At 37.3% G+C, this 26,213-nt stretch overlaps 1 protein-coding gene across 1 annotated transcript in view; it reads right to left on the minus strand.

Moving 5' to 3' along the window:
- The window catches only part of cnsta (consortin, connexin sorting protein a), a 43,011-nt gene extending 19,512 nt beyond the window's left edge, over window positions 1–23,499 (minus strand). Inside the window, exons 1-8 of the mRNA XM_079832551.1 lie at window positions 23,378–23,499; window positions 15,699–16,130; window positions 8,428–8,570; window positions 2,334–2,364; window positions 1,911–1,997; window positions 1,717–1,828; window positions 510–531; window positions 291–384 (exon numbers count right to left, since the gene is read on the minus strand). Of these exons, the coding sequence (XP_079688677.1) occupies window positions 291–384; window positions 510–531; window positions 1,717–1,828; window positions 1,911–1,997; window positions 2,334–2,364; window positions 8,428–8,570; window positions 15,699–16,047 (838 nt within the window). The 5' untranslated portion in view covers window positions 16,048–16,130; window positions 23,378–23,499. The remainder of the gene's footprint in view (window positions 1–290; window positions 385–509; window positions 532–1,716; window positions 1,829–1,910; window positions 1,998–2,333; window positions 2,365–8,427; window positions 8,571–15,698; window positions 16,131–23,377) is intronic.
- Window positions 23,500–26,213: the final 2,714 nt, after the last annotated feature.

Consider the following 26,213-nt stretch of genomic DNA (forward strand, 5'->3'; position numbering starts at 1 on the left):
ATTTTTTTTATCAGTAATATCCCAGTTTAACATGTTTTCATCCAATCAAATCCTGATATGTAAAAGCCTTGCCCTACTTTATTTCACGCTGACTATTCGGTTTTCAAATAAAAACATCAAATTATGGTAATTGCTCAGATGGTAGGAAAATCCCTTATTATTTTTTTAAAACAATTAACATGTTAATTTGATAAAGCAATTGATAAAGTCCAAGACGATGTGTTTGTTTCCCCCCCTAGTTCATGGTCTATTTTATGTGATCTGGTCTGTCATTGGCGAAATAAACTCACCTGAGCTGCATGAAAGCACTTGCGTGTTCAGGTTTTGCTCTCCTCCCAGTGTTTCTCTGATCACACTGTTCTTTTGCACTTTGGACACCTCACACTATGAACACACACAGACAACACTGACTTTTACCCACTGTTCTTTAAACATGGATTCCCCTCGATTATGGTTACATACATATCCACATGGAGTCCCAAACATGAGTATCAAACAGGCCGTCTTACCTTCTCAATGCTCCGTGCAGGTCTGAAAAAAGACGAGAAACAGTGAAGTGTCAGTCAAAGTCACCTTAAAGACCTGTAGTATCCTTATTTTTCTTTCTCCGCTCCATCTCTCTCGTAGTGGGACAACGTGCATAAAAGGGGACGCAAATCTAAGGTCGGTCCGCTCAGCGGGAATCTAATATTAGCACGGCACATTTCCCATACTGAAACTCTAGCACTTGTCTCAAATTGCTGAAAGCACAGCAACGGGCCATATGCTTAAACCATTACAGGACTCTAAACTGCAGCTAGAGCGCAGAAATGAGAAACAGACTGGTTAAATTTAGGAGGGGAAAGAGAGAAGCTCAGGTGCGGCTGCCGGTGAAAGTGGCTGGCCCAAATGAACAGGACAGAAAGACACAGCTTTAACCCCGTATATAAATTGTGTAGTGGCTCGAAAGGTTAAACATTTACTTGTACTCCATTTACAGCACTGCTAACATATTTTTATCGAAGATCCAAGAGAGTATAGAATATAAAGAGAAAAACGTTGGGGATTAAAATCATTTTTAACAAAGTAATTTAGAGCTCAAATTAATAAAATAAAAGAATACAATAAAAATGGCGTTTACCTGATCTGTGTGGTTAAACTAATGGAATGTGCATTCAATAAACAAATAGAAATAAAATACAAATGTTGTAGACGATCGGTGAGACTTAAGTAATGTAGTGTGCAAAAAAATAAACAAAATAAAACAAAAATCCTATAAAATAATGTTGACCTGATCTGTGTGACTGAACTAATCCAGTGTGCAATAAAATAAAAATAAATGAATAAAAATAAATATTAAAATAAAATAACTAATCTAGCATGCATGCATACATACATACATACATACATACATACATACATACATACGTACGTAAATAAATAAATAAATAAAATAAAATAGCGTTGACCTGAATTGTGTGCATGGACTAATGTAGCATGCAAAAAAATTTAAAAAAATTTAAAAAATAACAAATAAAATAAGTGTTGACCTGATCTGTGTGACTGAACTAATGTAAAATGCAATAAAATAATAAATAAAAATACATACAATTAAATTAAAGTGTTGACCTGATCTTTGTGACTGAACTAACGAAGTGTGCAATTAAAAAAAATGAATAAACAAACAAATAGAGTTGACCTGATCTGTGTGACTGAATTAATGTAGCATGCACTCACTGCCTGTGCGTTCTGCAGATGTGTCTCAGTTTCTCCAGGTGTTCAGCATCCAGGTCACCATCGCTGTCTCCTCGACTGTCCTGACACCGGTCAACCGAACTCCATCTCCTCTCTGATCACAGAAAGAAAGAGTAGGTTAAAAGGTGTTCAATGGAGAAGAACCTATGAGTAACACCTAACCAAAAGCCACTTACCCCACTGTTGCTGTAGAGCGGCGAGGTTGGACAGTAGACGTTCATGATAGAGTCTCTCTAACTGAATGAACCTGACTGCTCTCTCATCTGGAAAATAATCTGGTTCAGGAAAATCTACAGGAAGTGGGAAACCCCAAAGCACTTTACAACACCCAAAGCTGAACCTAAAGAATGCAGTGAAATACTATCATATAAGACGATGACTGGCTGCAGTAATGCACTAAAAGTAATACAATAAACAGCTCTATATCCCATAAACATTGCAAACATGCCTGATTCTGTTACAATAACAAAGGCAATGTGGTGTAAAATAGGAGCTATAAAGGAAAAAGCATCAATAAAAGCCCAAAGGCTATTCAAACACACCATTACACAGTGCTTTGTATTATTAGATATGTGAACAAACAATAACATTAAGGATACAGTCCTCCTCGTGCATAAATGACTCTGCAATCTGTAAAGAAAGGAATTTAGCCTTGAGTTATTTTGCATTAAATTACACATCATTAGGCAACACCCTACCATAACTCTAAACCACAACAATAATACATGGTATTATATTATATAATGCAGGTAATTAAAGTACATTCAAATGGTGATGAAATGTAGAATCACGTATCATATATGAATCTATATGAACGGATCTGTTTAGCATTACATGAGGATTGTTAATGGCAGTTGGTAAAGTGTTACCATTAATTATACAGATGCTGCATTAGCACTAAATGTAATTTTACAGAGGTTTTATACCTGATAACAAGTCATTTCACCTCAGACAGCATTTATTCTACTACACCTGCATGTACCTTATTGCTATCTGAGGTGCAAAGACTTGTTCACATTGAGTAAACATCAGCTCTCTTGCAAAGTAAAGTCAGCAACAGGCAGTTGTGAGTGAAGACGGCCTCAGAAATTATTCAAAATCTCTTCTATCGACAGTTTAAATTGCTTGGTTGGGGGCGGTAGGTGTATGACGGACTATTTCTATGCCAAATTCACTCCTTCAGGATTCGAACAAGTTTCAGAAAGTTTTTTAGAGTATGGCCCTGTATGACGTGTTAAAGGGCGGAATTCCTTGTGTGGCACTTCTCCGGGATGAGCGTGTGCACACATCAACCAGAGCAAGAGCCAGAGCACATCCATCAACGAGCTTCGTTCGGGGTACGGAAGCCGGTGGCAGTGCTGTCCTTTTGTTTTTAGACCACAAAATCAACAATGTCACTAAAGAAGTGTGTTTTTGGTTGTGAGGGAAAGATAACCTTGTTCAGTTCAGCTTCCCAAATAACCCAGCGTTAAGGAAACAGTGGATGCAGTTTGTTTTTCTGGAGCAGCAACGGAGTTCTGCAAGTGTGTTTGTTTGTTCCTGGTCATGAGTCGAAACTGCATCAAATGTCTGTGTTTTGTTGGCAATCGGCGTATAAGTGCATATAATGTAAACAACACAAACGTATAGTGAATCGAAAGTTATCCAGGGATAATGCCATGATGTATTGTGTGTGTGTGTGTGTGTGTGTGTGTGTGTGTGTGTGTGTGTGTGTGTGTGTGTGTGTGTGTGTGTGTGTGTGTGTGTGTGTGTGTGTGTGTGTGCTCGTGACTCTTTAGCTCCACCCACTGCACGCCTTCACAAGTTCAGCAGTTTTCGGAAAGAATCGGCATAGTGTGTCTGTCTTTTATAAATATGATAAAACTAAAGACTCTTCGGAGATATGAAGGATGCAATACTACTCTATAGCAGGGCTCTAGAGTGCGACCAATTTGGTCGGAATTCCTTGTGTGGGCACTTCTCCTGGATGAGCGCATGCACACATCGACCAGAGCAAGAGCAAGAGCACATCCATCAACAAGCTTCGTTCTTGGTTTGTGAGTCCATTTCACTGAAGGTGTGTGTGTGTGTGTGTGTGTGTGTGTGTGTGTGTGTGAGAGAGAGAGAGAATGAACGTGATTTTGTGCCGCCCTAAACTACGTCATTGTCATGACAACCGCCTGTCAGTGTCAGCTCAGGCGGCGCGAGAATCAAAACATCTAGGAATAGCTCCATATGTTTTAGGCAAATAAAAAAAATATCTAATGATAACATTAAAGTGAAAGAGTCCTGTACTCACATCGTCAAGCAAACCACCAAAACAAAATCTTCATGTGTAATCATTTGGCGTTCGCCGTTTGTAACGTTAATCTTCCTTTGAAGAGACTGGCAGAACGCGCTGTAACATTTCCCTCAAGATACAGTAAATGCTTAACCCAGTCGGCGTCACTACTGTGATTGTGCATTGTTATATTATATTCCAAAAATAATTTCAATATTTGCTGATATATCCACTGTCCTACCTGAAACGCTAACGTTACTTTCTGGCTCTTTGAAAAAACTTTCGACCACTTTTAATCCATAATAATTCATAATTTCATTATAGCGTTTGTTCCAGCTGGCACAATTTTATTAAGAAATATAAAAAACTATAGGCTACCGTAGCCATTAGTAACGTTACCACATAATTATAACAATCATCAAAGCGTGATATACTGTATATATTTATTATATTATAATATAATATAATATAATTAATATAATATAATATAATATAATATAATATAATATAATATAATATAATATAATATAATATAATATAATATAATATAATATAATATAATATAATATAATATAATATAATATAATATAATATAATATAATATAAATTATATTATATTATATTATATTATATTATATTATATTATATTATATTATATTATATTATATATATATATATATATATATATATATATATATATATATATAGCAGGCAGAGGAAATTAAAAATTCCGTATTTTTATTTATTATGAGTTGTATTTCATTGTTTATCATTTCATTATCTTTTAAGTTAATTTATAACACTTTGTTAAAACTGTAGTTTTAAAATGGTAATGTTGAAAGCATTGTTTTCCTTTTTTAGATTTTAATTCCTGTGTAACTGCATATATTATGTTATCATTAAATAATATATATGAATGTATATGGAGCATGATAAAAAGGTGACCGTGAAATCGGGGGAAATTTTTGGGTGCACCTAAATTTTGTGCTGGTGCACCCAAATAAAAAAAGTTAGGCTGTATAGGTACTCAAGATTAGCATGAGACTGGCAGAAACTGTGTGTGGTATGTACCGTTTAATATAAGAGTATGTCTACTAGGGATGCACCGAATCCATGATTCCGGTTCGGATTCGGCCGAATATTGGGCTTTTTGACGGGGTTCGGTTTCTGCCGAACCTCAGAATTTTATTCCACCGAACCGAACCCTAGGTTTGCACTATGCGCGCCCCGCTGGTCGAACGTAATGACGCCGCCGTTGAAAGTGAAAATGGAACTCATGAACAGAAAACGTGGCAATAGGCTACTTTAAGTCAAAAGAAGGCGATTCAAGTCGAGCTACATGTTCAATTTGCAATGCCAATTTGTCTCGTGGTGGCAAGGACCCTAAACAACAGCCGCTGTTAAAACATTTGCGTATGAAACATCCGAGAGAATACGAGTTGTGCATGAAGGAATCTACAGACAGCAGCCAAAATGTATTTTATTTTACCGTGCAAACAGCCACATATAGATCAGATAAAATATAAATAAAAATAATAAAATAAATAGGCCTACACTAAATATTTTTCACTTAAATAATTACCAAATTAAGATGACAAAACGAAAATACACTGAATCCGTTTTAAGCTTTGAAGAACCGGAATGTTTTTTTTTGTCAAATAAAAATAGAAGGCCTAGGCTACCTCCTCAATCCACACCTTGTATGTTTTTTTTTTGTTTGTTTGTTTTTTAAGTAACATGTCTAAGTGATGTGGGTTAGTCTGGAGCGCAGCCTGTTGACAGTAAAACCCGCGGCAGAAAACACCCTCTCAATTCTTCTGTCTCCGCAGCGCGCGAGCCTCCAATGACAGCGCGCGCGCCCCCTGCGCTCTCCGTTGTGCTGTTCTTTGAAACGACAGAGGACGACTCGGGGTCATTTTTCTATAAACCATCAGGAAACAGCGACGAGAAGAACATACACGACAAATGTTTACTTTAGTGAACTTACAAAAAACCACACTACGAAAGGGTTCAGATGGCACTGATGTCCCGGGAATACAGAGATAACACCTCGCTAGAGCGGCGCGCCGTTCATTTGCTTTCCACCGGTCAGGAGCTTGTACTGCTGCTGTATTTTTCTGTCGAAATGTCCCACACAGTAAGCTTTTCCATTGCTTCATTTTGTGAGATATATCTGGTTTGTGGTTGCACATGTCGACGCGCTCCGTGAGTGAACAAATAACGCTACAGCATATTTTTCTCAACCATGCATCAAAAAACAAACAAACAAAAAAGCGTTAAAAACATTTAAACCGTTTAACTGATATTAATCGGTCACGTTCTTACTTTCAGTTAACGGTTAAACAGTCAATAGCATCCCTACACTGCTGTGGACGTTGTTTACTTCATTAATGTGTTTACTGTGATAATGGACTGAGGATGGGAGTAGGATTCGGTATTCGGTTTCGGGTTCGGCCAAATTTTAAGTTTAAATGAAGGTGATTTACTAAGGTTTGCGATAGTCAATTTACTGGTGTTTGTGCCATTATTTACCACCCCAAAAAAGCATGTCTTATACCAGACGCTAACTGGTAGATTGCGTTGGTCATTATGGAAATGATCCGGCTGTGTCTGTGTTCATTAATTTGTGCGTCACAGTAGATCACGCACAGAACCTTCCCCTCCTATCTGCGCTTCTTTGGAATTGCGCTCTCAAGCTAATTTGCCCTGTTTAGTAAATCTAGCCCAAAATCTCTTATAAGAACAAATCCACAGAGGAATAAATGTGAGCAGTTTCGACCTCTTGAGCCCTCTTGTAGCTTCATATAAACCTCTCCTCAGGATGATACAACTGAACATCTGAGCTAGTTCTTGTAAAACATGTTGAAAAAGGTCAAGCTCAAATAAACATGTAATAGAGCTTGACCATTTAAGGTGCTGGTTATTCTGCTCCCTATCAGATACTTCATGTTCTGCTATCAGTCAATGTTATCAGCACTGGCCAACAGCAACAAGACTAACATGAGCTTATTAATGAACAATGTGGAACAGTCCAGGCAGATGCATCTCATGATCTGGCTCATGCACATTAGTGAGGCAGTTTAAACGGAAGTAATAAGAAGTTTGCACCATCTACTGGCGGTGAACAGATGCCCACCGTTACACACTAACTACAATAATACTCACAGAACAAAACAAACAAAACAAACAAATGAAAACGAGGTTTAAAGGACAGAAATTTAGTCTGTTAAATGTTTTAAGTTGCTAGGTTATGTATAATTTTCCAGGTTTTCAAGATTTACTGTCGACTGGAAATTTGCAGAAAGACATTCCTAGTCTTTTGTCAGCTGAATAATCAAAGTACATTACCGTTCAAAAGTTCAGTGACAGTAATATTTTTTCTTTTGGAGTAATACTTTATTCAGCACATTACATTTTTAAAAAGTGACATATTTCAAATAAATGCTGTCGTTTTAAACTTTCTATTCATCAAAGAAAAAATGTATCACGGTTTCCACCAAAATATTAAGCAGCAATGTTTTCAACATTTATTGATGATAAGAAATGTTTCTTGAGCAGCAAATCTGCATATTAAAATGATTTCTGAAGGATCATGTGACACTGGAGACTGAAGTAGTGATTCTAAAAATATAGTTTTACATCAAAGGAATACATTTTATTTTAAAATGTATTAAAAATAGAAAAAAGTAATTTAAAAATTGTAATATTATTTTCACAATATTGCTGTTTTTACTATTTTTTTAATGAAATGATACTAGCAAATCAATAGCAAAATCAATAGCCTAATCCAAGCCTAGCCAATGAGGCTTTCCATCTTTTGGTATTGGAACCAAAGGCAGTGCATCAAACTTCTATTTTTTTTTTTTATATATATATTTAAAATTATACAACATTTAATTTAACGCCTCATTACTAATTTCGAACAGAGAGACACACACAAGGGCTTTTCACTCTTGAAATAGTTAACCCTGTGTCATTCCAAACCCTGTGTAAACAGAGTCCTGGGTTATCTTGCTTCACGTTTCACACTGCTTATACTTACCCGGGGTTAACAATTAATCTTGGGTATTCATAAAATGCCCTTTCACATTGTACATACCTAAACCCTGGGTTAAAGTCCTTATTTGCATATATGTGGTGTCAGTGTCATTGATCAGACGAACGCAGCATGCAACCTGTTTAAATAAAGGCTCTAGAATTCACCTGTCCCATATCATATATTGCGGACTACACCGCAATGTAGGTTTAACAGCACAAAAGCAGTGCTAACCCTGTCCCGGGCAGGGTTTCATAACACCAGGTAAAACACGGTTCTTCCCCTGCTTTTACCATGTGCGAAATTTTCCTTTAACCAAGGTTTAGAATGACAATAACCCAGGTTAAGTGTCGTGTGAAAACCCTCAGAGAAGACATGTACAACATTAGTATGAGACCTGATGGATGCAGTGTGGCAGAAGAGGGTGGTCTCCCTGCTCCCCCAGCTCCTGGAGAGATGCTGACAGGGGGCGGCCGAAGCCCTGGGGTGAACCAGCATCGCCATGAGGGGTCCCTTCAGGGCTGACAAGCCCCTCTGATACTGAAAAGACAAACATGACATCCTCTTTAAAAACTGTTGACACTGAAAATGTACTATGGTTTTACTCAAGTAACACTAACTGTATGGCATTTTAGCATACTTTTTACCAATGGACTTTAAAGTAGGTGGTTCAGTATAATTTTAGTATTATTTATACTAGGCATGCAACAATACAGTTAGTCCACGGTTCAATACATACCTCGGTTTTTAACCACGGTTTTCGGTTCGGTTCGGTTCTAATGGCTTGTCACATTAGTTTTTTGCTATTCTATTCTTAGCCAACAAGAACAGCAAGAGGTTATGGAGAAAAAATAAAAATTTTTATTGCAATACTCTTTCTTTATTTTACTTAAAAGAATTGAAAAATCTTACCTTAACTTAAAACTTTACTTACCTTAACTTAAAACTTTACTTTAAAAAAAAAACCTTGTACACATTCCTAGTGTATTGTATAATATAAAATATATATATATAAAGATTTACACTGGCATCTCAGAGCAGTACAGCAGCATTTAAGTATGAAATTGAATGAATAAATGTAAAAATAAAACACTACATAGACTTCACTATAAAATATACATTGATTCTTATTAAAGCTACTGTATTAGTTTTTCAGTCAAGAGCAGTGAGTAATTTTCTCTGTTGTATTAACATTAAAGGGATAGTTCACTCAAAAATGAAAATTCTGTCATCAAGAAATGAATACAGGTTTGGAACAACATTAGAGTGAGTAAATAATGATATCATTTTAGAGGTGAACTGTCCCTTTAAGGACAACGTGTTCACTAGGCTGCCTGCTGTCAATGTGCGTGCATCTAATATACAGACACACGCCGATTTTACTTTCTCTTTAGACATAACCGACTGTGTTTATGTAAACCATGTGTGTATTTGACAGTATTAGTGCAGTAAGACTACTTAGTCCAGTAATCACGTGTTTGACAGGCGCTCGGAAAAGTGCATGTTAAAACCGTGCATGCGAATGAAACCGGCAAGGCTTTAAAACGCATGCAAATAATGAACTTTGGTGATTGCGAATAACTATAGTGTTCCGTGAGTATAACTCTACCACTAACGTGTGATGTGAATGTATGTCACGTTGTTTAGTATATTGGGATTGAGGGAAATGATAGAATTTGTAGAAAAATTATTAATTAAATGCAAAACTGAAAAAAAGCTCAATTCACAAGCGCGTATTGAACCGTGAATGCCGTACCGAACGGTTCAATATTATATTGAGAATTGTGGTATCCCTAATTTATACACTAGTATTATTTATAGTTAATTAATATTGTGCATTTCATTTTATTTTAATATTTTCATAGTTTCATTTTAGTCATTTTATTATGCACTTTTGTCATATTAGTGGTGCTTGCTCATTATTGTTCTCTTGGATTCTTATTATTGTTCTAATGGACAAAACTTCAGCGTGTTCGTCCTGCACCATTTGTCATTTATATACATATAATATATATATATATATATGACAAATGGTGCAGGACGAACACACTGAAGTTTTGTCCATTAGAACAATAATTCTAATTTTTATATATATATATATATATATATATATATATATATATATATATATATATATATATATATATATATATATATATATATATATATATATATATATATATATATATATATATATATATATATATATATATATATATATATATATATATATAGTGAGGAAAATAAGTATTTGAACACCCTGCTATTTTGCAAGTTCTCCCACTTAGAAATCATGGAGGGGTCTGAAATTGTCATCGTTGGTGCATGTCAACTGTGAGAGACATTATCTAAAAAAAAAATTCCAGAAATCACACTGTATGATTTTTTAACTATTTATTTGTATGATACAGCTGCAAATAAGTATTTGAACACCTGTCTATCAGCCAGAATTCTGACCCTCAAAGACCTGTTAGTCTGCCTTTAAAATGTCCACCTCCACTCCATTTATTATCCTAAATTAGATGCACCTGTTTGAGGTTGTTAGCTGCATAAAGACACCTGTCCACCCCATACAATCAGTAAGAATCCAACTACTAACATGGCCAAGACCAAAGAGCTGTCCAAAGACAATAGAGACAAAATTGTACACCTCCACAAGGCTGGAAAGGGCTACGGGGAAATTGCCAAGCAGCTTGGTGAAAAAAGGTCCACTGTTGGAGCAATCATTAGAAAATGGAAGAAGCTAAACATGACTGTCAATCTCCCTCGGACTGGGGGTCCATGCAAGATCTCACCTCGTGGGGTCTCAATGATCCTAAGACAGGTGAGAAATCAGCCCAGAACTACACGGGAGGAGCTGGTCAATGACCTGAAAAGAGCTGGGACCACCGTTTCCAAGGTTACTGTTGGTAATACACTAAGACGTCATGGTTTGAAATCATGCATGGCACGGAAGGTTCCCCTGCTTAAACCAGCACATGTCCAGGCCCGTCTTAAGTTTGCCAATGACCATTTGGATGATCCAGAGGAGTCATGGGAGAAAGTCATGTGGTCAGATGAGACCAAACTAGAACTTTTTGGTCATAATTCCACTAAACGTGTTTGGAGGAAGAAGAATGATGAGTACCATGCCAAGAACACCATCACTACTGTGAAGCATGGGGGTGGTAGCATCTTGCTTTGGGGGTGTTTTTCTGCACATGGGACAGGGCGACTGCACTGTATTAAGGAGAGGATGACCGGGGCCATGTATTGCGAGATTTTGGGGAACAACCTCCTTCCCTCAGTTAGAGCATTGAAGATGGGTCGAGGCTGGGTCTTCCAACATGACAATGACCTGAAGCACACAGCCAGGATAACCAAGAAGTGGCTCTGTAAGAGGCATATCAAGGTTCTGGCGTGGCCTAGCCGTCTCCAGACTTAAACCCAATAGAGAATCTTTGGAGGGAGCTCAAACTCCGTGTTTCTCAGCGACAGGCCAGAAACCTGACTGATCTAGAGAAGATCTGTGTGGAGGAGTGGCCCAAAATCCCTCCTGCAGTGTGTATATATATATATATATTAGGGGGGTAACGATTCGTTTTAACAACGATACGATTCGTATCACGATTTGAGGTTGTCGATACGATTCAAGGAAGATATTGGTTAATTTAGAACGATACGATCCGAAACGATTCAGTGACTTGAAATCGATTCAGTAACTTTTTAGCCAAAAATTGTGTGACTGAAATAAATATCTGGATACTGGTCAGTGCAGGTGAAGTTTCCAAGATTCCTGTTGTTTCTTGTAAGGGAATCCGGTATATCAATTAATTATGGATATAAACAAACAAGTAAACAACAATTAATGGCAAATGCATTAAAATTTTATTTGAATAAAGTGCAACCAACAGTTTAGGTTGAATTAACAGGAAGATAACCTTTTCTGCTCTCATTTTCAATATTCAATACATATTCAATAAAAGCACAGTAAGTGCAACCAACATTTCAACAGTAGGTTAACCTGCTACTTCTGCTTTTGTTTTCCAACATAAAAATATTACAATATTAATATAAAAAATAAAGTGCAACTAACTTCTCTTCAGGTTTAATTAATAGTAAGTTTACCTGCTACTTTGGCTGTTGTTTTTCAACATTAAAATAATACAAATACAATATTAATATCAAAAATAAAGTGCAACCAACATTTCTTCAGATTGAATAAACTGGCCTGCTACTACTCTCAGTTTAATAAACAAACAATATTTAACAAAAGATAAAATGTAACCAACTACTCTTCAATGACTCTACAGATTTCTTTTTCAAAAATATCAACATGATCTGACCGCAGAACACTTCACTGTGCGTTCACTATGTCGCCAGCAGTACTAAAAACTCGCTCTGCTGGCACACTGGTGCCAGGAATGCACAGGTAACAAGCAAGGGTTGAAAGTACAGGTAGCGCTTTCTCCTGGTGGCTTGATAATTTCTCGCTCGTTGGCTTCTCCTCTGCCATCCGCCATGCTATGTTTTGTTTTCTCAAGCCCCGTTCACACCGCCAGCGACACGCAGCGACAAAGCGACACGATCCCATTCATTTCAATGAGCGCTGCTGCTGGTGCGTTGCGATGATGTCACAGATAGGCAGACTGAATCGAGTAACGTTTAACGCCTTTATCATTAAAAGTGCTAAGAAAAAACATCCATATAAAGTCTGACGTGCTTAAATCCAATGCGTTATTTCCTATGATCGATACAATCGATTGATTACCTTTTAAAACGATGTTAGATCGATATATGTCGTCCGGAAGGCCAACTTGCCGAGCACAGATCGATGTAGTTCGATCATAGGAAAATAAATCGATACATCGATGTAGTAGATGAATCGTTACACCCCTAATATATATATATATATATATATATATATATATATATATATATATATATATATATATATATATATATTGCCACTGCAAGCACCACTAACATTTTCTTCAGGAAATGCACAATTATAATATATATATTTTATTAGCAAATATTATTATTATTATTATTCACATATTACAATTTATGTTTAATCTGTTTTTATTTCAGTTTTATTTATATCCTTTTTATTGTTTTTATTAAATTTTTAATTTGACTGCTTTAAATATAACTTGTTTCAATTAGTTGTCAAGGCAAAGTTTTCATCTAATGCTTTTATCATTTATTTTATATTATTTCAGCTTTGTTTTATTTTATTTCAGTTTTTTTTCAATTAACTCTTTTTTTTTAAAATAGTTTTGATTTTAGCTAACGTTAATAATCGTGATATGGTTATCCAAGGGTATGTCTACACGACAGAGATGTAAAAACAGAAAAATTTAAACCAAAAACGTTTTTTCTTTGCATTTTTCGTGTACAGGCGACCATTGTCAAAACAATCCCCCTTCACACAGATATGCAAAAACGACTAAAAACGCTGTATTCATGCCAGGCCAGTAGTTGGCAATGTCACTTTGTAAAGAAACACTACGTATACATACAGACTGAACATACATATGACGTCACCGTATTCATAAATTCACATTTTTGTATTTTACACAGAGACTACTACGGTATTGTTTTCAAAAACGTGCACTTTGAAACCCATTTCAGGCTCCAAAAAGCTGTTGTTAAACAACCTAAAATGCATCAAAAGTTTTATGTTTTTTAGTTTAAAATGGTGTCGTGTAAAGAAACGGCCCCTTAGACCTAAAGTGCATTTTCATTACAGTACATCTAACACACAGGCATCTAAAATGTCCCTTTAAATTGTATGGAGCGGCTGCACCCAGTGTTTAACACAGATATATCTCACTAGACGTTGGCCTGTATCATTCATGCCATTCAAACCTGTCTGAAAGTTGCACGACAACAATGGGATAGTCACTCGCTTTGCAGCTAAAAAATAGAAACAAAAGTCTAGCACTATTACTCCTGACACCACTGAGACAATAGAAACGCTTCTCCACCCAGAGTCTGATCATTCAGGATGAGACCGTTTGGACTGGGTTGTCCCAAGGGCCATTTACTATCAGTAATTTGTATATAAAGATGACCTGGTTCCTGAGTGTTTATAATTACAAATTTTAAGTTTTTGATTTGTAGAATATAATCTAATTTATCCTGACAGGCATATAAAGTAACCAAGCATCATTTCTTTATGTGACTTTTGGGGAAGGAAAATACCGGTGTGATCAAGGATCTCTCATTGACTGGCTACTGATTCTCAGAACTCTTGAATATGTTGTACTCATTCAATGACACGAACTTGACAATCTTTGGCAAAGGACAAAGTCTTCTCACTGTAGCAGACGAGGACTTGACTGAAAAAACCCTGTGTAGACTAACTCCTAGGCGAGCTAGCGATTTGTGTTAGAACTGTGTACATTCACGCACATGCACTGATATATGGCTCAACAACACAACCATTTAACTTGGGACGACTGCTTCCAGGTCAACACAAGAAGAATTTCACATTGTGCTCTCATTCCTTGGAGCTTTGGGACTAATGAACTGATTCTGCTATGAGCCTGTAGAATCTATTTTAAAAAGGAATGACGTGCAAATGAAAAAAGTTTTTTTGCATGCAAAGCTTATTCATTTGTTTAGCCATGACACTTCAGAACAAACAGTATTTTACTGTAGTTTATGGAAAGCTAAATAAATACTGTAATATGATAGCACATCTGCATATGCCATAAACCGGAAATGAATGGATTCACACTTTGGGTTGATTACAGATTTCTGATTCAGTGTTTTTTTTTTTGTATTATTGATTTACTACTGTAATATTTATTAATATTTTGAATTTAGCTTTTTTATATTTCCAGCTTTCATTTAACTTTAAAGCTACACTGTGTAACTTTTTTAGTTTATTCTTAGCTAAAAACACTTAGTTCTTTCAAAAATATATGTGCTCATTAATGTATATTTCCTTCTTTCAAGTAATAAAGTATTCTCGTAAGTTTATAATATGCCATTGAAAATACATACGGGTAATGGGTTCGAATGCGGGTCGCCATGTTGCCCCTCCATCTTGAAAGCACATTAGCCAAAGACATATCCGTAAATTCAAGCTTCGCCTTTCGCGTTTTAACACTCGACGGCACCGTGTCGAATGTGGACGAGGTCGAACTGACCATGTTAATCTTGAACTAAATCGGCCACTGTAGGAGTTAAAACGAAATCGGAATTGAGAGGAACAGAAACTAAAATTCACTGGATGGTCATATACCTTTTCACCACTAGATGGGGGAAAATATCACACAGTGTAGCTTTAAGAGTTAGTAATTTTGTTATGCATTTTTAATAGTATTTTTCTGTTTAGCTTCATTCTAGTACTTTAACTTATTGTCAACACCAAGGCAGCACTTCTAATAGTCTTTTTTTAAGTTTTTTTAAGCACCTAATATACTGAATTTAATTTAAATTACTTATTTTTGATTAATTTATAAAACCATTGAAAAAAAAAACGCCCTGAGCTAACATGAACTAACAGTAAACAGATGTATTTTTATTTATTTTTTGCGACAATTCGGTTTCTGGAAATAGTCTTGACTAGTACATATTATGATGGATTCGTACTATGGTAGTCGTTGTATGGAAAACGCACACCAGGTTGTTTTTCAAACTGTGGTCTGTGGGTTGTCTGACAGTGTCTGTTACCTGTGGGACTGGGACTGGGTGTCGGTGAGTCTCGGATATGTCCATCCAGCTCTGGAGAGTATGCGCCACTGTTGCTATCCACCTCTTCCTCCTCCTCTTCTTCTTCCTCTTCCTCATCCTCCACCTTGGAGCTGTCATAATCTTCATCATCACCATTGTTATTAGTATGATCCTGTCGGAGGGGCTTCTGTCCACCACAGGGCCCCTGTTCGACCTCCTCTGCTTCCTCCACCAGTCGGTTCTGGTTCTCGTCTGGGCTGCGGCTGGACTCCGAGTCATTTAGGAGGTCGGGGTCGGTTAGTTCTCCCCGCCTCACTGGGCCATCGCTCTGCCACTGTCCTTCGTCCATAAGGTCCAGCTGACCGAGAGCATGAAGATCCACTCGAACCCCTGCAGGTCTCTCAGCCACTCAATGGAGCTCCTGCTCAGCTGCTGGAGAACAAATCAGAGGGACACTTTTATAGCCCTGAGCCATCATCAAAGGTAAAGAGCTCGCTGGCCTTTAAGAGACTCATAGTTTACTCATAATTCCATTTCAAGCTGAGTGCAGTGCATGAATCAAAACACTTGAGATTTCTCCATTTTCTCTGCTATTATATGATTAAATTAATAGTTAAAAGATTACAATACATTCATTTAATTCATATAACAATCAATATAATATTCAGCAATAGTATCTTAAACCAAAATATTTTAGTAAATGGAAAACAGACTTCAGGTTCAGAGACTTCTGTAAACATTTCTTAGTGGTGATACAAATGAATCACCAAATCAAGTTTTTCTTCATTCTTTTAAGATAGTTTGAATGGATTCGACCCTTTTTATACAAACATGCTTAACAAATTATTTAGGCTTTGCAAAAAGAAAAAATGTGGGTCATGACAAACATAAACAACACACCATGATGAATACCACACCATTCATAAACATAGATATCCGCACCAACCTGCTGTCCCGTCCCTTTAGTAATGATCTCTGCTGTAATAAAGTGATGTAGAAAATGCTCTTTATAGTCAATATACTCTCTCTCTCTCTCTCTCTCTCTCTATGATTGTTTGCTTCCCCTGAATAGTGAATTCATACACCATGGAGATTTTCCATGATGGTCCCCATTGGGTTGTTATAGAAGAAAAAGCATCATGCTTATTGCTATACCGTCTCATGACAGAGCTTATGCAATATCATACAGCATCTTACAGATCTTAAAGCAGATTGCCTGTTTTGTTTTTTCATCTGCTCCAGGGGATTCTGGAGCAGCAGACACAAATGAATGAATGAATGAATGAATGCTTATAGGTCACTGCATGCAATGATAATGCTTAGGGCACAAAAATGTGCATTAAGTGAACAAACTGAGCTAAATCCAGTGTTGAATTGTTCACTAAAACTATTAAAATAAATATAATTATTAAAAAAAATACTAGATGTAAAAAGAACTAAATGTTGCCTTGGTAAACAACTGAAACAACATAAGTTACAGTAGGTTAACATTAAGTTGATGTACTAACATTACAGAAACTAAAGCTGAAATAAATTAATTATTAAATACTGTATTAAATATAAAAATCTACAAAACCTAATAAAGATTTCAAAAGAACATACTACAACTTAATTTAAAATTATAATAAAAACTGAAAATGTAAAAATAAAAGCTCATTTCCAATTAAAATACCAACATAAATCACTCCATCAAATATTGGACGCACTGTAAATTAGTGAAATTCACTGTTTTGAGTTATGAGATATGAAATTGGCTGATAATTAAATTTGAGTACATTTCAATTCTGAACTCACAATCTTGTGTCAGCCTTGAATCAGGAAGTGCAACGCATTAAAAAAAACATCTATGTATAGTTCAGCATGAGTCATCCCTAATTTTAGTCTCTTTTTAGGTGAACACTAATCACTAATGGACACAAGAATCCCAAAGCTAATAGACACTAGCCACAAACACAGTAGATTTAATTGTATTTGCATCTTTCTTTATTTTTACAAATTTTTATTTTTTTTATTTTTTCACATTTTATGATCATTTTAAATCCTTTTTATGTAAAGTGCTTTTAATTACCATTGTGTATGAAATGTGCTATATAATTTAACTCATACAATATTATTATGTTACAATTTATTATGTTATGAATCATTATAAAGCCGGGAACTGTAGCCATAAGGAACCTGGTTGTTTGCTTAGAGGACCTGACGTTATTTGGCCCTGTAGAGGAGCAGACACTCACAGCAGACCCAAGGCGCTTATTCACTTTTCTGAGAACATATAGTGACTCAGTGAGCTGGGGACCATCAGATCTGTGCCTGCGGTGTGATACCACCTACACACATCCAAACCACTTCCTCGAGGAGGGCCAGGTAAACCTGCTTGACACATGTTGGTTTGCTATCTTAGTGACAAGTTGCAGCTTATAAATAGCTTTCGTCTCAGGCCTGTGACCGCTTTAAGATGTCATCAGGAGGAGTTTTTATGTTAATAGTTTACACTTTAAAGGGCACAGTCAGAGTACATGAGATCGGTCATGTAATGGCAATCAGATATGTGGGTATGTGAGCTGCTATGTTCATTCATCCGCTTTCTTTTAAGAGAGAATTCATTAATCATCAAAGACAGCAGCACTCGCTCATTAGCTCTTTTAAAAACATTAAAGCCTGTAGGGTGAATATGAGAGAGAGAGAGAGAGAGAGAGAGAGAGAGAGAGAGAGAGAGAGAGAGAGAGAGAGAGAGAGAGAGAGAGAGAGAGAGAGAGAGAGAGAGAGAGAGAGAGAGAAATAGGTTTATTCAGCCTGAATAACAAGCATGACTGGAGTAGCTAGACACAAAGGTGTGACGCACAGAGTGTTCTTCAAAACCACTTGTGAAATCCACCTCAATCCTCTATTTTGATTTGAAACTGAAAGTTTAAACGGGAAGTAATACTCAAACTCCATCCTAAAATGTTTTAGAATACATTTCTGACATACTTAATTAACATACCAATGAACAATGAACTATACTTCAGTTCTATGGAATACTTAGTGGAATACTATGGTACTTATGGAATACTAATAGCAATAGAGCGCAACAATCGGGGACCCAAAAGTTAAAAACCCATTCATTTTCTCCATCAGGAAATTGATTGTAACGATAACTTAATAAACCTTTAAAACAGACCTACTTTGAGCTATGAGGATATTATTCGATGGTAAATGCTTTTTTTGAAGCCATTAGATGCATTATTTATAACTTATTTTTTTAAACAAGTTCAACAGTGAAAAACTACATTACCCATGATTCTGCAGCGAAATCAGAGGATCACAACAAGTAAACTGTGCAACACTTTAGCACCAGCCCACATCCATTATGCTCTGTGAATGATGTAGGGGGTGTTCACACTTAGCAAGTTTAGTTCGATTAAAACAAACTCTGGTGCGATTGCTTGTGCGGTTCACATCTATCTATCTAGGCCTAAATCAACATCTGTAAATAACAAGTTTTATATTTCTCCATTGTTTTTATTTCGATAATGTCCTTCACAATGCTTCACATGATTGTAGTTATTTCCCTCATTAAAGCTATCAAGGACACAGTCTTGTAGATTTGTTTTTTTGTCAATTTTGCACTTTATTGTTTCAAATTAGTTTCAAATGTTGTGATGCTCCTCGTAGCTTTATTCATGGCTCCTAAAGGCCAATTTATACTTCTGCGTCGAGTGCACGCAGAGGGTACGGCGTACCCTACGCATAGACGCGTTGGATACGCCGTACCCTACGCCGTAGCCTGACGCGCACCTCTCCAAAAATGTAACAACGTGTCAATTCTACGCGGACCGCAAGCGCTGTGATTGGTCTGCCAGAACCCTTCCCTCAGGTCAATAAATAAATAAAAAATCTGCGATAGGAGTGTGTGTGTGTGTGTGTGTGTCCAGAAATTGGATGATAGTTCCTTACGTCTGCTATAACACACTATTTTGCAGTCCAGCGATTCTTTATGGTAGTAAATAAATACATAGATCCGCTGAATATAGTTTATTTATTTTCTCATTAAAACCAAAGATGTTAATCAGTAATTGTATATCAAGAACAGGGACACATTAGGGTATATTTCGTGAATGAAGTCTCCGCAACAACAATCGCTTGCTGAGCCACCGCTGCTGAAAACAGCGGCCACGAGCTCCGCATAGTTTCACAAATGCATTCCAGCGCCAGATCGCCTTATTTAACTTTACTAATCAACTAGAGATGCTTAATTTGTATTAGATACAACAACTCAAGCTGCAAGAAAAGCCGCTCTCTCACTGCTGCTGATATTCCGACATGAATGTACAGATTTTACACATCAAGCTGCTTCTTCTTCGGCTGTTGTCTTGATTACACCAACATGCCCGAGGACACTGCCTTCTAGTGTCTGCATGTGGAATTGCACATTGACGCAGACAAAAGCGCAGAAGTATAAATGCTCACGACGGCGTCGGCTACGCGCGTAGCCTACGGCGTACACTCGACGCAGAAGTATAAATGGGCCTTTACTCTAAAAGGTACAATATGTAATTTACGTTTTGCATTTGATGATGCCGTGAATGAGCGTGGAATCATGGGAGTTGTAGTCTTCACTCTTCAGCTGTTTCACAATATTCGTTCTTAAAGGGTTAGTTCACCCAAAAATGAAAATTCTGTCATTAATTACTCACCCTCATGTCGTTCGACACCCGTAAGACCTCCGTTCATATTCGGAACACAAATGAAGATATTTTTGTTTAAAGCTGATGGCTGAGAAAGGCTTCAGATAGGCCTCCATTGGCATTCAGTACATTTACACTCCCAAGACGCATAAAAGGCACTTAAAACGTCGTTACAAAGTCCATCTCACCCCAGTGAATCTACAATAATTTTACGATGCGACGACAATAGTTTTTGTAACACCTTTATCCAACTTGTTATTGTCTTCCGTGTGTGCCTCCACGACGCATGCGCGAGAATATGACGCAGATCCGGCGTTCGGACACATGACCCAGAAGCGATTTGTTTACAAGCAGAGGAAGACGCGCGTGTCTAAGCTGTTGGATTCTACATTGATCGTGCTTTAGGTCTCGGCGTAGTTCTCAAAATGGGGCTTAAGTGTGCATTTCATGGATTCCCGAACGCTGGCGCAATGTCATATTCTCGAGCATGCGTCGTGGAGGCACACACGGAAGACAATAAGTTGGATAAAGGTATTATTTTGATTTTTTTTTGCGCACAAAAACTCTTGTCGTCACATCGTAAAATTATTGTAGAGCCACTGTGGTGAGATGGACTTTGTAACGACGTTTTAAGTGCCTTTTATGGGTCTTGGGAGTGTAAATGTACTGAATGCCAATGGAGGCCTATCTGAAGCCTTTCTCAGCTATCAGCTTTCAACAAAAATATCGTCATTTGTGTTCCGAATATGAACGGAGGTCTGACGGGTGTCGAACGAAATGAGGGTGAGTAATTAATGACAGAATTTTCATTTTTGGGTGAACTAACCCTTTAAGCGATCTTGCGTCCTTGTGTTCTCGTACTGCGCTGCTTTGACTGACTGAAGGCAAGAAGTCTGCTGCGGAGCTCACATCAGTGCGGGCTCGGGAAAAGTGCACATCGAAGGTGCATATCGACCCCAAAAGGGGGCGTTCGCAAGCACCCTTCTGAAGCCTAAAATGACAAATGGGACACGGCAGCCATTGTAAGTCCATAAGTCCGAAAGTACATACGAGTGTGCCATTTGGGACAGGGCCTTGAGAGAATCAAACCTTTAGAAATACTAGAAGACGCTACGGGCCGTCGACGTACGGAAGCCGGTAAGCTTTAAACTTCTCCTTCTCAGTTAAGAGATTCCTTAAAGGGATAGTTCACCCAAAAATGAAAATTCTCTCATCATTTACTCACCCTCAAGTTGTTTCAAACCTGTATGAATTTTCATTTTTGGGTGAACTATCCCTTTAAGTTGCAAGCTCGCAAATATGTGACGGCTTGTGAAAATAAACATTTGTCTGTTTGTTTTGCTTAATTTTAATAAAGTGATAACCTGAAGAAAGCCTGCAGTATTTTTATTGGCATATTAAAAAAAATATTAACATTGACTAAGCTATATGAATATAAAACTATATGAAAATAATAATACGAAAGAAATGTTTTAATAGGTTGTGACATTTGGTGTGATGTTATGTTGTACTATGTATTGTGCATTAGCCACTACTTACACCGCGTGCAGAATTATAAGGAATGTTGATTTTATGATCATATTTTTTTTTGGCACATTTTACCAATTCCAAATCACATTAATCCTAATAACTACAATTTGTATTTAATCATTTATAAGTGATATATAATTGTTCATGAAGGCTGGAAATGAAAAATGCCTTATATTCAGGTGTGCATAATTATTAGGCACAGTTAAAATGAGCTAAAAAAGAGATTTAACTCTGACTGAAAAGTCAAAAATTATTAAATGCCCATGAGAAGGATACAATTCTAATGCAATACTAGAAATTGCAGTTAAGGCATGACCATTGGACAGTGAAATGCTCATTGGGTCAGACAAAAACAGGTGGCGAAGAAAATACACCTGTTAACTGCAAAAGAATTAAGAATTACGGTGAAGAATTAAGTGTGAAACCATCAGGAACCCTTTAGTCTCCAGTGGCACTATTTTCCAGAACTGCAACCTACTGTACCTGGAGTCTCCAGAAGTGCAAGGTGTCAGGATCTCAGAGAATTAAGTTAGGTAAAGAATCCTAAAAAAAATGACCTCCACTTAATAAGAATCACAAGCTGAGGTGTTGTAAAAAATACATTACAAGTACAAGATTATGACATGGTGTTCAAGATCATGTTGCATCACCCTGAAGTGGTTTATTTTATGATAATGACCAAATTACTCTATATTATCCCTTATTATGTAATAATATTTAATGATAACACAAGAAAAGTGTACTAAACTAACTAGCGAAACTAAACTGTCAAAATTTGACCTTTAGGAAGGGTTGTGACCTTTGTTGAGTCAATACATTGAAATGACACTGTCAACTGGATTGAGCTTTCCTAGCATAACAGTGATCTATTTCACTGTATTAAGAGAACAAAGAAAGTTACTTAAAACTTAAAAACAAAACATTTTCGGCATAACATGCATATCTCGCGCTCAGTGACGCAAAATAAAGCAGACATAACTCATCGTTCTGACACATGTTTTGACACATGACACTTCAAATAATGCTTAAGCTTTCATCCCCATTCACTTTTCCTGTAATAATATTTATGCCTATAAACTAAGAGAGATCAACACAGATGTCGCAGCTGGATGAAAACAGATGTTGATATTATATAATGCAGTGTCCATCACGGTATATAGATATATAACGTTAGACACATGATCCTCACATCAAAACATCTGTCATATTCATTTAAAGATGGAGGGAAAGCTCCATAGAAGCCGTTTTCATCACTGCACATATCGCGTTTGTCTAACTTGTAACAGAAGTGTTATTTATCACATAAGGTGCCGGTGGTACGGATAGAGCAGATCATGAAGCTGTCATTAATTTAAGCGCTAACATGCATAGCATTAAGTGCATCAAGCCTTTATGTCAACAAGCTGCACGTTTCATTCTGCTTTTCAAAAGCGGATATTCTCTTTCATGAATATAGCATTAAACATAAGAGACAGTACTTACAGATCGATGGGGAAGGTGGTTTGAATTCTGGTGAACAGGCAACCGCGCTCCTGGCTGTCGGCTGATGTGTGTTTGTGTTTCTGCTGCACGTCTGCGCAGCTCTTCCTGTCAATCATCCGGGTACTTCCACTGTCTGCTCAGCTCCTCCTCCTGCTATCCGGGTACTGCAGCTGAAGGCCTTTATCTCTGAATTTAAAGGTGAAGTATCAAAAAAAAAAAAAATTCCATCAGAATTTGCGCAAAACAAAACAAAACAAAAACCTAACAAAACAAAACCGGCAGCTGTGGTTGCCAGAAATTTACCTTAAAAATAGTTTTACAGATTTAACCTACATTTACAGTAAGAAACCGTATTTCATTAACTGAAATAATGTTAGTTTAGCAAACTATAGAAGTAGTACACATTTCTGTTTTGTAGGCCTACCTTTGTAATACAAACACAGTGGTGATAAGAGTCACATGATGAATCAAAGCGCTTTTTCACAAGCTGAGAAAGTTAATACTAATATGCATTATGACCTAATATTATGTTGGTCCCCCTTATGCTGCCAAAACAGCCCTGACCCGTCAAGGCATGGACTAGACCCCTGAAGGTGTGCTGTGGTATCTGGCACCAAGATGTTAGCAGTAGATCCTTTAAGTTCTGTAAGTTGCGAGGTGGGTCCTCCATGGATCTGACTTGTTTGTTCAGCACATCCCACAGATGCTCGATTGGATTGAGATCTGGGGAATTTGGAGGCCAAGTCAACACCTCAAACTCATTGTTGTGCTCCTAAAACCATTCCTGAACCATTTTTGCTTTATCCTGCTGAAAGAGGCCACAGCCACCGGGGAATACCGTTTCCATGAAAGTGTGTACATGGTCTGCAACAATGCTTAGGTAGGTGGTACGTGTTAAAGTAACATCCACATGGATGGCAGGACCCAAGGTTTCCCAGCAGAACATTGCCCAAAGCATCACACTGGCACCCTGACATCTATGCAGCCCCATACACAACAAACTGCGATTCACTGTGTATTCTAAAAGGATAAGAGACTAAACTTATCCTTAGACTGTGTATTTTAGTCAAGGGACTAAAAACGTACCTGTTTAGAAAGTCTTTCAATGTTTAAATAGTTTTTTAGTGTTTACATTTTTGTGTTAATTTTAGTTGGAAGCTGGATTTTAGTTGGATTTTAACTTAATTCTTAATTGCTCTAACTGCTGTATTTTATTTGTTCCTCCCTTTAGTAGCACTTTGAGATTTTCTTTCAAATGTAAAATGCTTTATAAATAAAATGTATTATTATTATTATTATTATTATTATGACACCTTTCTATCAAAACCAGCATTAACTTCTTGAACAATTTGAGCTATAAATCCTCTGTTTGATTTGATCCTCTGTAAAATGCTTTATAAATAAAATGTATTATTATAATAATTATTATTATTATTCTGACACCTTTCTATCAAAACCAGCATTAACTTCTTGAACAATTTGAGCTATAAAGTAGCTCGTCTGTTTGATCGGACCACACGGGCCAGCCTTAGCTCTCCACATGCATCAATGAGCCTTGGCCGCCCATGACCCTGTCGTCAGTTCACCACTGTCCTTTCTTTGGAGCACTTTTGATACTGACCACTGCAGACCGGGAACACCCCACAAGAGCTGCAGTTTTGGAGATGCTCTGACCCAGTCATCTAGCCATCACAATTTGGCCCTTGTCAAACTTATTCAAATTGCAAATTGCTTACGCTTGCCCATTTTTCCTGCTTCTAACACATCAACTTTGAGGACAAAATGTTCTGTCAGGGTGCCGGTCTGATCTGCTTTAGGCTTGTTTGTGTTTGTCTGGTCCACTTGGTTATTTGTGTTGCCATGCCATGTGCTCTGTCTATTGTTACTCCGCCCCTCTTGTTACCTTGTTATCTCATTATAGCTCACACCTGTTTTTGTTCGTTTGCCACCCTTTATATTCCCCTCTTGTTTTCTGTCCTCTGCCAGATCGAATCTCTGCTCTGCTGAGTTAACTGGCTCTTGTCTATGGTCTCTGAGACTTAGCACTTCTGCAATAGTTTTTGTCTTGAGTCTTAGTCTAGTCTTGAGTTCCTGTCTACTTTATTCAGTGTTGGTTATTTCTTTATTTTCTTTTTCCCTGTTTTCCTAAACTAGTTTTTGAGCTCCCGTCTGGCTAGTTTTTGTTTTTGTTTTTCCCCTCTCCTTTTCTTTTGCTCCCAGCTCCCCTGTCTGCTTTGGCTGCCAGATCCAGGCCTCCCTCCTTTTTGGATCTTCCCTGCCTGCCTACCACTAAGGATTTCAGCATCCACAGCCAGGACCCAACCTCCACCCTTCAGGTTTTCTCATCTCTCTCTCTTCCCCCTGCCATTGTGACGTTACGTCACCTGCTGATCATCTGTGAACTCGCCTACTTCATTGTCTTTGGATTGCACTCATTCTACCTCCACTCTCCAGTGTTGCAGCTTGGGCCTGCTCTGCCATTCCCTCTGAGAATCCTTTCTCCAACGCCCCCTGTTGGGTCGACATAGTACTCCCTTGTACCTGGCTGGCATCATCCCTGTTTGCTCTTCTGACCGTGGACTCTCTTTTCTCTGTGTTCCTGATTTTGTCTGCTTTTGTCATTTAATAAACAGTTATTCCCGCAACTGGTTCCTCTTTTACCACCCTGACATGTTCACTTGCTGCCAAACATATCCCACCCACTAACAGGTCCAGTAATTTTAAGAGAGAATGTGTTATTCACTTCACCTGTTAGGATTTCCTCCTGAGACCCAGAAAAAAAAAAAAACGTTTTTTGAATGTAGTATTTTTCATGTCATTATTGTTTAGAGCATAA

The sequence above is a fragment of the Gobio gobio genome, assembly GCF_949357685.1.
Source record: "Gobio gobio genome assembly, chromosome: 13".
NCBI lineage: Eukaryota > Metazoa > Chordata > Actinopteri > Cypriniformes > Gobionidae > Gobio > Gobio gobio.